The sequence below is a fragment of the Parus major genome, chromosome 2 (assembly GCF_001522545.3).
Source record: "Parus major isolate Abel chromosome 2, Parus_major1.1, whole genome shotgun sequence".
NCBI lineage: Eukaryota > Metazoa > Chordata > Aves > Passeriformes > Paridae > Parus > Parus major.
In genome coordinates this window covers 59,959,823-59,974,683 of record NC_031769.1, presented here as the reverse complement: position 1 = coordinate 59,974,683, position 14,861 = coordinate 59,959,823, and the positions used below count along the sequence as shown (strand labels likewise).

Below are 14,861 nucleotides of genomic sequence, written 5' to 3'. Positions count from 1 at the left end.
GATGGGAGTTTCTGTTTGAACATAAATGATGTCTTCTACCTGGAAATGAAAACTTGAGTTTGTACACATTTATTTAACTGTTTACACAGTTTGACCAGTATATGGAACTTCTTTTAAGAGTCATAGATGATTAAGCCAAACATTACAGCTGTTCATTTTAACTATTGTAATATATTTTCTGAACACAATGAAAGAAAAACGTGGAGGTTGTTGTTTTTTTTAGCTCAAGCACTGTGGCTGTCCCACAGATTTCTCAAGTAAAGAAAAAAAAAGTGTAACTTAAACCCAGTGATGTCTCTGTCTAAAATAACGATCAAATACTTATGTTTTACAGAGATTTTCAAGAGATTCTGGATCATCCTTAACTAAATTGACCCACTGGTTACAATCAAATGTAAACACAATGGTGAAGATAAACTGTTTACAACCTGATTATCCCACTAATATAAATCAAACAGATTCTCAAGATAATTCATAGGCTGAGCATGGTAAACACACAAATACTGGCAAAAGACATTCTTTCATTCTGAGTGGTCTTTTTTTTAACACTTAATAAGGCTGATCTTTTTCAATAGTCCACAAGTAATTCTGTGTGGGCAATTTGCATTTTCTATCCAAAACCAGAACATGCAATATCAGCCAATTACTCAATCAGCAAGTGTTTTTATCATTTCAGAAGTCCCTACTTGAAATGTCAATAAAAAAAAGTTTGCACAAAAAATTCAGAATAGGCTTAAATATACACAGATTTTGAATACAATTGTAACAGAGGGGTTTGTACAGCAGCTCTTCTGGGGTTACCTAGACCACTGGTAGTAGATAAGGAATGGACAAATTCAACAATGACTTTTCACCTTCCAGCAATATTGTCAAATAGTCATTCTAAACTTTATTCCAATTAATCTTTCAAGAAAAGTGATTTATAAGCTGTTTTTACCATTATCTTCAGCATCCTGTTTCTCAAAGTAGATTTTCCCAGACGAAATTTAGCTTTGCTTTCAAAGATACATAAATCCTAATCCTTTAAGCATATGAAAAGGCAGATTTTTTTAATCCTTAGGAGACACAGAGGCTGTCACTGAACCAAACCGTTTTACTGCAATAAACACAAATTTTTATTTTGACAGTGTTTGACCTTTCTGTTTTATGGGAGAACATTAACACTTGTTTCAAATTGCTTCAATTTGTTGCATATGTTTCTTATGGCAAGCACTTCACGCCAATATTGAAGTGGGTAACTTTAAACCTCAGGCTCTGAGCCAAAACCGTATGACTTCAAGTGTCTAAATTTAGACACTTGTCTTAGACAAGGCCCCCATGGTAAACCAGAGAGAACCAAAATGCAAACAATCCAAGGGCAGCAGGAGTAAAGCCTGCACTGAAGTCATGCCACATATAAACACAGAGGAGAGAGGTTCTCCTCATCTATATTAGGAATTCATTGCCTCATTGGTGACACATTGTAAGACAACAGAACAAGTCAGCCTTTCCTGCACTTTAATCAGAGAAGATGGAGAGTCTGTCTCCCTCAAATCCCATCTCCAGAGGAGACAAGGAACAGCAAAGTGACGTGCCTGACAAGGCAAGTGGGAAGGAGAGACACAAAGTTCATTAGATACCTCCTGTTCTCCCTCCTGACATCATCATATTGCATGTCATACATATTTTCCACAGTGGCTGGAAAGTGGCCCAGCAGAAAAGGACCTGGGGGATGCTGGTCAATGGCCAGCTGAACAAGAGCCAGCAGTGCCCAGATGGCCAAAAGGCCAATGGCATCCTGGTCTACATCAGCAATAGTGTGGCCAGCAGGAGCAGGACAGTGATTGTCCCCCTGTACTCAGCACTGGTGAGGCCACACCTCGAGTGCTGTGCTCAGTTCAATTCAGAGGACACTGAGAGGCTGCAACATGTCCAAAGAGCAATGGAGCTGGGGAAGGGTCTGAAGCACAAGCCCAGTGATAAGTGAATGAGGGAGCTAGGATCATTTAGTCTGGAGAAAAGAGGCTAAGGGGAGACCTTATCACTCTCTACAACTGCCTGAGGGTGTAGGCAGGTGGGAGTCGTTCTCTCCTCTTGAGCTGCACCAGAGGAGATTTAGGTTAGACATCCAAGGAGATTTGTCACAGAAAGAGTGATTAGACACTGGAATGGCCTTCTCAGGGAGGTGGTGGAGTCACTGTCCCTGGAGGTGTTTAAGGAATGACTAGTTGTGGCACTCAGTGATCGGTCATAAGATGGACTTGATGACCTCAACCTAAATGATTCTGTGATCTCTTCTCTACCCTACTCAGGAAGGTGGAAGCCTTGCTTTCACAAGTGTTGGGTATCAGACAACACTTCACACAAAGGGCAAGCAATGTTTCAGGTGAACAAGGAGCATCTTCCTCCCTCCTCTCCTCCTCCTGCCCACCATTTCTCACTGACTTGACCTCAACGGGACCATGTCTTTGCTGCAGGAAAAGGCAGAGAACAATAAACAATGGCATTACTGGAACTCTCTCTTAAGGTGGGGAGGGAAGAATCATAAATTCCTAAACATGTGAGTTTTGATTATTAAAACTTTGAAATACCAGAGTATTGAATTGCCATTTCTATCCAGCCTTTCAGGCAAGCTCTAACTTTAAACAGCAATAAAACATTAAGTAATTTAATACATTAAATACAGCACCATATCATATATAGTCAACTGTTTCCAACATGATACTCCTTTAAACCTTAAACTCTACTGGGAAAAGCCAATAGTGATAAAAATAAGAAGGGAAGTTAGCAAAACTATAAAACCCACAATCCCTTTTCTTACTTCCAGATTTTGTGATGCACAGGTTTTTGGAGGGGAACAATTAACTTGAATTTAAGAAGAAAATCTACCTACTACACTTGTTCTTACAAATGAAGCACGAAGATTTATCCCTAGGAAGGAAGAATTTGAAATAAACCACATATAGAAGCCTAAACAACTTGCAATCCATCACATTTGAACACCTACCGATTACTTTGTAGCCACATGCTGAGTGGTGATTCTACACCCTCTCCACTTGTCCTATTAAGCACTACAGTTACAAACTACCACAGAAACCCAGAATCTGATTTATGTGTGGTGTGATTTCACCTCCCTTCCCATGTTTTATTTATTGGCTATGAGTTTAATCTTAGGTTGTAGCTGTGCAGTACCTCTTACACACAAACCATAGTGGCCAACTTTTAATGTAAAAAAAATTTTAAAAAATTAAGAAATTGACCATTTTATTTTAAAGGCATCTAATGGAAGGTATAGGCAGCTTTGGGTTTTTGTTTACCTCATGTTAGATGCCTTGAAAAATAGCACAAGACTAAGATGCAACCATTTACAGAGAATGCTCAATAGAGGGGTTTACTCCCCTAAATAAACCTTCCAAATGAAAACATATCAGTTAATATATTTTTTAAATACAGCTTTCCCCAATGCAATAAATTTGCCAGAAGCACAGGCCAGTGGAAGTAAAGATGTTTTGTTTGTAGACTGCTGTGAAGGTCCTCACCGCATCACAGGCTGGCTTCTGCACTGAGCAAGCTTCGATGCTTACGAGAGAAAAGACGTTTTCCAAGCACAGTCTGCTTGACCTTAGGTAATCCCGTGGAGAAGTCTGGCACACGCTTGCTAGAAATAGTTTCCACTGACCTGATTTCACTAAGAGAGGAGGTGGAGTCAAAAGGCTCATAGCAGACAAGACTCCAAAACAGTGAATATTTATTTCAGGGTTACCTATGCAGTGCTGAAGCCGTGACAAGAAGTTCACACAGTCACACCCTGCTGTGACAGTAACCATTGCTGACAAGGGGATGGCCAAGCTGGCAGCGAGCTCATACTTTTGCTTTCAACAGTAAGAGGAAGAAGTACTGAAGTATATCAGAGGAAAAACACTTCACTAAACACACTCGCCACCTTCAAAGCAACTTACAATTTCCTTCATGTGATGTGTTGCCTTTTTCTGTGTGTGTGTGTGAAAGCTCCCAAGCAGTATTTCTTAAGCCCTCATGGTAGAAACATTTCACTTAAAAGAGTGTTTACTTCTGGAGAAGTGTCCAGGGATGTACTAGATGCATGGAGTTCTCTAGTAGTGCTTGCCTGCTTGAATTCTGCCTGGTTCCCACACTGCAGTTCTTGCAGGGCTCCTGCACATCCAATGGTAAGTGATCGCAGGGCTGCTTCCAGTGGACAAGCACCCAGCTGAGCAGCAAAGCAGCAAACAGGCATGGAAAACAGACTGACCCCCCTTATTCACCCTGCACCTGCACTGCTGCACTGCCTCTGGGGACCAGCTGCACACCAAGCACTGCTGGAAAAGACACTGCAGCAATGTACTGCATGTCACACATTTGGGAGACCAGAAAATGAAAATAACGAACTGAACTTGCAGGACCAGACAACATTTCTGCTCTTTGTTTTAACATGGTAACAGAGTACATCTATCTTTGCTTTCATCAGCAAATGTATTTCCTTTGTGAAAAACGGCTGCTGTACTTTTATTCCTTCCTTTTGTGGTTGAAACTAAAAGCCCCTGAGAGAGGAAAAAAACAGCAACAAAGCACTAATCACCCAGTAAAAATTCACTGCCTGAAGTGACACTTGTTACTGAAGCATCTGCTTATATATATGGCTTTTTTAGAGGGATCTCTCAGTAGTCATCCCTTTCTAGGAGGTTTGCTGAGAACGCTGCTGCTGCTGCTCTGCATTTGGGATAGGGCAAACACAAACGTGGTGTCTGGAGAGTGATGTCCACCAAAGCACTTGTGAAAGATCTACTGATTTGACATGTGGGGAGGAAAACCCCTCAAGTCTCTCAGATACTTCAGCTATGGTCTCTCTAAGACCATAGAAGATTGAAAACTGTGCCAGTGGGTGTAGTGATCTTCACAAACCGAGTTTCTCTCCTGTAAGAAGTGGCAGCAAGAATCATAGAATCATTAAGACTAGAAAAGACCTCAAGGATCATTGAGTCCAGCTGTTAATCCAGCACTGCCATCTTCACCATTAAACCATGTCTCCAGGTGCCCTAACTGCATATTTTTTTAACACTTCAAGGGATGGTGACTCCACCACTTCTCATGCCAGCCTCTTCCAATGCTTGGAAATACTTCCCATGAAGAAACTTTTCCTAAAATCCAATCTAAACCTCTCCTGGCATAACCTGAGGCCATTTCCTCTCGTCCTGTCTCTTGTTGTATTGGAAAAGTGACTCACCCCTGCCTTGCTGCAACCTCCTTTCAAGCACTTGTAGAGTGATAAGGCCCCTCCTGCTCTCCAGGCTAAGCAACCCCAGCTCTCTCAGCCTCTACTCACATATGAAAGAAACTCCCATATGCACAACCAGTCTCTGACATTTAACTGAATAGCCTGCAATATTAGGAAATTTGCTCAGACACGGCAATAATTCAAAGAGGAAACTGAAAAGCTCTATGGCCCTTATCAAGCAAAGGATTGAAACAGACACAGGTTTCATACCTTCTGAATTTTTCTGGATGATCATGTGCATCTGGTATCTGGTCATGAAGCTTACTAGACTGAAACCTTACCTATTACTATTTTCCATAAATCAGAATCAATATTCCTTCTTTTAAACTAATTTTCCTTAAAGCTATATATTATTATTATTATTATATATATATATATCATATTGCTATACTCAATCTGAGCCTGTGATACAAAGGGAAAAAACACAAGCTGTATGATATTATTACTGTTTTTATTAAGTTGTATAGGCAGGCAACTTACCAGCATAATCCTCTTAGCATAAAGAAGAAGAAATGAGAGAAAGAGTTAGGATTTCATTTTTCCAGGTACAATGTACAAATGCCATGGCAAACCAAGCAAAATAAAACATGCATGTTTTTCTCAAAGATTGATTTGAATTAAGGTGGAAGCACAGGATTCAATTACAATTGAATTACATTCCTACAATTAGCATTCAAAAACAAATAGGATTTTTGAGGAAGTAGTAAAGAGAAAATTCCTAAATTATATCACCACGTATTTGAGAAATAATATAACCAAAAGAAATTTGATAACATATATACACATTTTTAAAAATTAATTAAAATTGAAGTGCAGCAAGCTGGAAATTGTTTTCCTTAAAACCTGGCAGTCATTTTAAAAAAAAACACAAGTTTTTCCTTAAGTGCTGTGCAATACATGAAAAACTCTTAAGTCAGGAAATAGCTGCAAGGAGCTTGAATGCAACTCTGTCTGTGGGACTGAGTGACCAAACCTTCCCTTTTTAGGAATTAAGAACTAACTAGTCACCAGCAGGTAAGAAGTCCCTTCTTATTTTGTAGCCTGGAAGTGATGTGCCACAGCTTGATCTTTCACTTTCCAGTTTGCTTAAGGTATGACTCAGAAGTTACCTTGTTCTCACCATCTCTACCTGCATTTTACAAGCTCTGTTCTCAAAATGGGAGGGCTCCAAACAAATAGCACAACCAACTCTTACTAAAAATGCCCCAAAAATTTGCAAATTTGCAAATATTTGCAAGCACACTTCAGAAGGGTTATGCATGCAAGTTGCTAAGTGCACAAGGCAGGTCAAGAGAGCAAATGAGGGATGCTGGCTTTCAGCACTGCCACTGGGACACACTCAGTGATCATCTGGCTCATCAGTTCAGGGAACTGACAATGGAAAGCTGATGGCAATAGAACTGGTTATGTGCCTATTGGATGTGGATTAAAACTTCCTCCTTGCAATCAGATATCACCAGATTTATGGAATACTAAGTCAGCAGATGATGGTTTCTTTGTTTCATCTTAAAGATTCCTCCGAATCCAGTGTCTTGCCTTCTCAGTATATATCCCCAGCCACATTGACTCAAAATGGTGGGTGGCAGGAGGGAGATGAGCTCAGCTCCATGGTTCTGTCTCACTCATTTCTGAAACCCTGAGGGAGAACTTTAATGCCATCCTCCCAGCTATGTCCTGTCCTAATGATTCCCTATTACCACATGCAACAGATGAGGAACCATCAAATATGGGAGAATGAACAAGGGGAGGTTCAGTTGCTGCTCATACATGGTAAAATTGTGTCCAGGGAGTATATTTTATCTCTCTAGGTCATCACATCTGTTCAGTATAGGAAAAAGCTTCAACAGGCACATATTTGCAGCTGAAGAAAACAGGTTTTAAGACAGATTTATGATGGTGATCTGGGTGTCAACACTTTGGATTGCAAGTTTTCAATACTTCACTACGGTATTTTTATTTATTCGTAGCTTCTAAAATATACCATGAAGGTGCAGGTCATATCCATAAACAAGTTCCACTTGTTTACTATTTGATAATTTTATTTTTGACTGAACTTTAGGAATTGGTGTGTATCTTGAAGAACCAAGTCAAAATCAAATAACACAGTAAGCATTAATTTATCAAGAAATAATTTATTAATTAATCAAGCATTATTGTTTCACTACCATTATTATCCTCAAGCTCATCATTAAATAAGAGTAGCTACTTTTTCATTAAGGGAAAAGAGAACACTTCCTAGTCTATAAAAAAACAAATACCATTCCTCTTCTTTCACCTCCAGTCTCAGCTGGATCTTTATTAAATGTATTCAGCAAGAGAGAGCTAATATGCCTCACAGGGCTTTTCTGAACACAATATTCAGAAAAGTATGATCTCTCACATTTCTCTCCCTGTCTCTGCCTCTTACACACACTGAGCTATAGTGTTCCAATCCCATTTATAGGCTTTTTGGTAGGTCATGCTCTTTGAGGACATGCTTTTGTGTATTAAAAGAACTACAGAAAAAATTACAGAACTAAATTTCTTTAAACATATAAGTTCACATTACTGCAGCCTCCTTAATAAAAAACCTCCAGAGTTTGAGAGAAACTTCTCCTCCACCACCTGAAGTTTAACTAAATGCTGAAACCCACCACCTCAAAGAGAGAGACACACATAAAGACAGCAAAAACCTTCATTCTCCTACTCTGTGCCAGTAAGATGAAAGAGACTTGGAAGAGCCATGTAAAACTTACTGTGTGAGTTTACAGAAATATTTCATTGTATGTTACTAATTACTCTGTCTTCAGACATTCAACTAAACAAGTGGAATACAGATTAGCACACTGGTTTTAAATCGTGCAAAAGCATACCTTCCTCTCACAAACAAAGCACATAGGGTGAGCTGTCTCTATCTTTGCAAAGCATCCTCTACTGCTTCCCTGAGTGAAATCAGAGACTACAATATGTATGAAAACCGTTTCACACATATCACAGCATACAAAAAGTTGGGCCATTTAAGCAGCAGCCACAAGCTGGCCCCACAAGAGAAACAGTGCTGACAACCCAAGCTGATCCCTTGTCTCTCTGCCTGGGTTACTCACCCAGCTCCACCTGCAACTCCTCCCTGCCCAAATCCTGCTCTCACACCCTGGGGTGCTGGGCTGGGGAACACCTTCCCAGCCGGGGCTTCAAGATAAATCAGAATGGGGGAAAGGAGACACAGAGCTGACAGCTGTGCCTAGGAAGCTGGAAGGAGAGCAGCCCACCCCACCTCCCAGGGCAGACCACCACCAGGGAGCAGAGCACCAGCCACATAAGTCACTCCTACAGCTCCAGGGAGAGACTGCCCAACTAATCCTCCCAGGCTGCTCTGCAGGGAAACCTAGCTAGCTCACTACACTCTAACTTCCCAACTACACAGCTTCTAGCAAGAAAACAGTAGAAACAATGAGTCAGTGCAAAAATCATACAGTGCTTATTCCTTTTTAAAAAAAAAAAAAAAAAAAAAAAACCCAAACAAATAAACAAACAAAAAACCCCACCCAAACCAAAAACAAAACAAACCCCAACAAAACTCCAAAGATCACAACAAAAGCCTCAGAAAAAGCTTAAGGGTAACAAAAAGGGTAAAAAAAGGCAGGTGCTCCACAGACAACATAAAAATTATTCTTATAACTTACTGAAGTCAACTAACTCTGATTGACATAGGAACCAGTTTGCAGACTCACTCACCCGGAAAAATCTGTAGTGAGAATACCATAGTGAAATATGTATATTCGGCTTATGTGGCACAGTGTGAGGTATCCCATAGCTACGACAAAGGAGTACCTAAAAACATAACACACAGAACACATAGTTACCAACACGAGTACCAGCAAGAACTAGAATCACTCAGATTGGGTTGGGCTTGTTTTGATTTTTTCAAATCAGAGTGTTAAAAAGTCTGAAGCTACGCTACAGGATCTGGAAGGAATTCTCAAAGGAGACTGATGGTGTTGTATGCAGCTGAAACCTGACAGAGGTGTCTCCTCATTCTGGGGGTGAGGAAAAAATGGAAGAAGAAATAGGATTGATTCAAGTTGTAAAATTCAATTTTCAAAACTCCCATCTTCGCATATTATTTCAAAATTTCTGTCCAGCTTAAGTATTTAAAACCAAATGATACTGTATGTCAGTCACTGAAGTTATCCACTGCATTTTTTGTCTGTAAATGTTTTTTTATATGCAACTCTTCTTCAGATCTAGCAAAGACTAAAATATTTCAAGTTTAAGGTGTTCATTCTCGTGACTTTTATAAGGGCAGATGATGGCACACAGCAGGATCTTTTCAGCTTTCCATGCTGAAGCACACCATCTTCCAGAAAAGTCATAGAATCAGATAGATTGGAAAGGACCTGTAAGATCACTTCAGTGCCCAGCTGAAGAAGTGTTCCTTAGGTAGATTGTGACAAATTCACTCTGTGTTTCAAGATGATAGCACACTTCTGTTGGGCAGGGCAGTAGCCCTGAATAATAGATAGAAGATTCTATCTTAACAGCTGAACAGTCTGAAGACTGGAAATGTTGCAGCATTTGCATGGGCAGATGCAGCCTTTCATAAAAGTAATTTCTCCCTGTATTTACATGAGCAAGAAAGAGGACACTGGGGAGGAAAGAAGCAGGTGGATCTTTGGAGACAGACTGACACATGAAGCAAACAAAACAGTGCAGTGGCGAGCTGGGACACCAGAATGAAAGGCTGGCACCAGATGGACAGGCCAGGACTAGGTCTACTGGTGTCCTCCATAGCAGAGGTTATCCATGTAGGGGAGAAGAGGCAAAGACCAACAGACAAAAGGAGATGGCACATCCTGCAGGCCTGGTAGGGCTGAGCCTCAGGATACTGGTAAGCACAAATTGCCAAGAGAGGTCCCCCCGCCCCCGGACCCATGAGAGCATCCACCACAGGGGAGAACTAAAGGTGAAATCAGACAAGAGGATCAGTCAGCAGACAACTGAAAAAAGAGCCAGGCCTTTGTCAAATTATGGCTGGTTTTAAAAGAAATGAGTTTTTCCTCCCTGGGGGCTAATAAACTGCAGTGTGAGTGACAGTGATGGATCACAAGGCAACCTGTGGGTCATGTGGCCCACAGCAAACAGCTGGATGAAAGGCAGACTGAAGGGACATGACAGATTCTTCAGCAGATTCAGAGTAGAATTTATCGTATTTTATCTGGGTCAGGCATCCAGTCCTGCCTCAGCAAGGTCCTTGGATTCCCCTCTCATCAGCAGAGAATGGCAAGCATCCATCCAAAGGCAAGTCACCCAGCTCAGACATGTAACAGCAAGAGACAGGATGAAGGATCTAAAATAAGCCTCCATGCTGAGGGGTAAAGCACTTAGATGGAAATGGGAGGAAAGCAGGCAGAGATACACTGAACTGCTGCTGCAGCTGGGAGCATTTCTGATGCTGGATTAATTCATCCATTTATAGTCCTTGAAAGCTAGTAGCTTCACCAGAGAGCAAACTAGCAAAAAATAACCAGGGAAAAGAGTATGAAGGTTAAATGATGCAGTTTATTAAATTTTTTCTCTTCCACTGCATTTTTCTGAGGGAATAAAGAGCCAGGTCTTGAAGCCCCACTCTGAAGGAGCTGTTCCCCTTAGGAACAGGTCCAGACCTTAAAGTGGCATTGTTCAAGCTTACTCTCAACTGGTTTGAGTATGTTGTTACTTTGCCAAAACTAACGATGTGAATGTGCTTTGAGTCACACTGTCATGGCTAGTAGAATGCAATAGAGAAGTCCTAACCCAATCCTCCCTCAGAACTCCTGAAGTTTTTCAGCAGGTTGGATTGACATTTCACATAGACTCAAATCAACACACGACTGTCTTGCAGCAGTGGGCGACGCTATATGAACTGGCTTGGTTTGTGTTTCAGTATAAAGCTATTTTACTGTTAGCCATTGTGGCTAACTGGCTAAAGAGAAAGAGTGAGGGGGTTTCCCATTGAAGCTGTGTCCTTTTCCTTATCACCACCCCAACTTGTCTAGGAAGATGCAAATAACTTGGACGATTCCTTTGTAGACTTTGTTCCTCCAATCTACAGTCACTAACTCCTGCAATTCCCTTAATTGACAGGAATTACACGACCAGGAAACCATAACACGATTTTTCTAACACCTTTTTATTTTGGTGTCTGGATGGCATTTCTTTAACAAACATTGTCCAATTACCTCTTTTTTTTCTTCTTTTTTTTTTTTTTAATGACATTATTAATTACCTCTAGACTTCTGGGCTTTGCACTCTGGGAGAGGGTGAAAAAAACACCTCCTTAATACCTATCTGGCTGGTGCAAAATGCTAGTAACTGCTGTAGACAGGATTTTTTTTACAGTTCATATTTCTAAATAATAGAAAAGTCATAAGTAGGGTTCCCATTTAGATATTAAAGAGGTGTCTCTTCAGGAAAAAAAGGAAGGCGAGAGGATTATCTATCAGATTCTCAAACAGTCCTGGCCTTGAAGGCAAGTGAAGAAAGGGTTTCTGTTCCCAAGCCTAGATTTATGCGGATTCTGAGCATTCAGCAGCAGCTACAGAAACTGCCAGACAGAGCAGAGACAGAAAACACCTGCCACACATCCAAACCATAAGTTTCTACTTTAAGCAATAACAGTTCTTGTATTTTCTACTTTTTCACAAAGCCCAGTACCAAAAGCAAGACCTCATTTTGTGGATCACTAAGCTACCTTATTTGAATGACCTAACTCAAGAATAAGTGGAAAATACCGAAAGGCCAAACAGCAATCAGGAAAACACATAAAAAAGGAATACCAAATGCAGGCTGGAAGAATACAAGACCAAGGAGAACATGACTTCATTGTGTTTAAGACATCAAAGGTTTGTCCATAAATTATTATGCCTGCAAAAGTCAAATTTTGAGGCCAGCAATTTCATAGGAAAATGCAATATATCAACCCAAAAAACCACAAATTGAGATTACAGCTGTTTCTGTAACTCCATGAACAAAGCTCCTGCAAGTTGCTGGGAAAGAAGGGAAGAGAAGGTGGTTCTAAAAACTCCTCATGATTCTCTCTGAAAGCAGAGAAATTATGAAAGGGGCACTGCAGACTTGCAGCCACATCAGCTCACCTGTGGATGTTGGGAATACTCGCCATATTCATAATGCCATAGTTCATCATCACCAGGACAAAAAGGTGAATGGAATACCTTGAAGAAAACAAAGTGAGTAGTTAGATAATTTCTGTGTCACCTGGAAATGCTGGCAATTGAGAGTAAGAGAATATTCTCCCGTGCAAATGACATCAGTGTGATGTCATATCAGGGTTACCAGTAAAGCTGGATTACCACACATCATCTTTATAGCCTGACTATCCAACACAGACTGATACTAAAAAGATATTACCCATATGTTTAACTGAAAGAGTCGCCTGGCTCAAAGTGCACATTCAAGTGGGTTACATCTCTTCCAAAAGAGGTATCTTCACAGCAGACTGGTGAAGAACTTCCAGAACTAACATCACAAATTAAATTAAATACTTCGCTTAAAAATACTTCCATGAGTCATTTTACTTTGAGGGTTTGGAATGGTTATGTTGGTTAGGATCTTTTTATTTTAAGGTAGCATTAAGAGCCTTCAGATTAAAAAGATGTAATCCAGAAAAGCTGATATGAAGTTTAAAATTATTTTTACCCAAGCCTTGTCTAAATGGTGACTAAATACTCACCACCCAAAGCAGAAGACAGCAAAGTATATTCCAAAGAGGGTGGCAAATGCATGGCGAACAGCAGAGCTGGCATGACTGGGACTCAAGTAAATACGAAACCAAAATGCAGCCAAAAGTGCAAACAGCTGACAGGCTACAAAATTGATCTGTAAAAGAAAAACAAAACAAAAAACTGTTTTGATTCTTGGGGGAGGAGGGGAAGGATTCTCTCTTTTCTCAAAACAATTAAGAGCAGAGGTAGGAAATGGGGGGGAAATCCTGAGCTCTGAATCTTTTGCTTCTCAGCATTCTCACTTGTGAACTCATGCGGTAACTTTTCTTGGCCAGTGACAGAAGGGATTAAACAAGCACACAGCCACCCCGAAGCAGATGAGGAAGGTCAGGCTCCAGCTACCCCAGGTGGGGCTCTGGGGGTTCTCGCTCTCCTCTGAGGAAGGCTCTGCTCTGCTGCCAGCCTGGCCCAGGTGCAGGGCACGTCATTGTCATTCTCAGTCCTCTTGGCAAGAGGGGGAGGCCAGAAAGCAGTCTGCAACTCTGAAATACTACCCCAGTACCTGACATTCCCCCAGCCCAAGACAAGGGCAAAATCAACAATCCTGATGTGACACTGCTGAATAGCAGTGAACTTAGCTGAATTCCTTCACTCCACAGCATCTTCCACACAGACCTTCCAACTCTCCATTTTTTTTGTGGTTTGAGAGCAAAGAAAACAGCCTTTCTTTGCCATCAAGCAGTCACATAAAAGAATATGCTTCTTAAATGTTCTTTGGCTGCTTCATATGAAAATCAGTCTGGCTTCACTACAAGGAGATAGTGGTGGCAGTGGGAGCACAAGATATGCAGAAGGCAAACAGCACAGGAATAGAGGCTACTCTTGTCAGACACAAGGACAAGCAAAAGCTCCAGTGTTCTCCAGAGCAAAACCAATACCTTCTTCAAGTCACCTTCTCTTTGACAGCTTCAGCAAAAATCCCAGGAGTCAGAGGAAAAACAGATCAAAGTCAGAGTCAAAACAGAGCTCAAGAGCTGCCTCTGTCAGAGCAAATACACCACTGGGATAAAACATCCTGAAGTCCAGCCTGGACCCTAGACAGCTGGAGGTAAATTCATTTATTCACTTGCAGTGTTGCAGTCCTTTGTTTTGTTTTTTTCTTTCTTTTTAATCTTTTTTCTTTTTTCTTTTTTCTTTTTTTTATTCACCCTGAGCTCTCCAGCAGCAAGTCATCCCAGACCAAGCAAAACTAAACAGGCTGCAACATTTAAGCAATCACTTGGATTAGAGGATTATCTGAAGCTATCAGTCCAGGACAGGATAATACATCTCACTCAGAAATGCTCTGACATGCTGGCTGTCCAGGGGTAGCTGGATTCTGCCAGCCTTCTTGTCAAAAACATTTACAATGTGTTTAACAAGATACTATAGCCCCAAAGTGCTTTTATTCTGGTGGACTACATCCAACATGGTGTTAACTGTTCATGCAAATGCTTTCATTAAAGGTTTGTTGGCTTCATTGGTGCAGTTGCTGTATTTCAGTGATGCAGGCAGTCATGCAGTAGAATAATGCAATCATTTAAATACTTAGGTGTGCTGAATTTTAGTTCTTTGGAGCAGAGACAATATAAATTTATTTCTTGCTCATGCAAGCAAACAGTATTTATAACAAATAATTATAAATAAATAGAAATTTATTATATTATATGTATCATAAATTATAAATTTATTATATCTATGATAATATATACATCCATATATATACATATATATATAAATATAAAACAGAATTATAACCAAAGCAAGTAATTCTCATTTTTAGTGCAAGATTTATAGAGGAAAACAACAAAATTGTGCTGGTCTCATAAAACCCAGATGCTGTAGTAGAA

General features: G+C 40.5%; 1 protein-coding gene across 2 annotated transcripts in view; it reads right to left on the bottom strand.

The window, feature by feature from the left end:
• MBOAT1 (membrane bound O-acyltransferase domain containing 1) overlaps nucleotides 1–14,861 on the bottom strand; it is a 56,334-nt gene that overhangs the window by 20,303 nt on the left and 21,170 nt on the right. Inside the window, exons 2-5 of one of the 2 annotated variants that reach the window (XM_015619970.3) lie at nucleotides 12,981–13,126; nucleotides 12,385–12,462; nucleotides 8,987–9,082; nucleotides 5,753–5,764 (exon numbers count right to left, since the gene is read on the bottom strand). In XM_015619970.3, the coding sequence (XP_015475456.1) occupies nucleotides 5,753–5,764; nucleotides 8,987–9,082; nucleotides 12,385–12,462; nucleotides 12,981–13,126 (332 nt within the window). The remainder of the gene's footprint in view (nucleotides 1–5,752; nucleotides 5,765–8,986; nucleotides 9,083–12,384; nucleotides 12,463–12,980; nucleotides 13,127–14,861) is intronic. The other variant, XM_015619971.2, reaches the window with a different exon arrangement.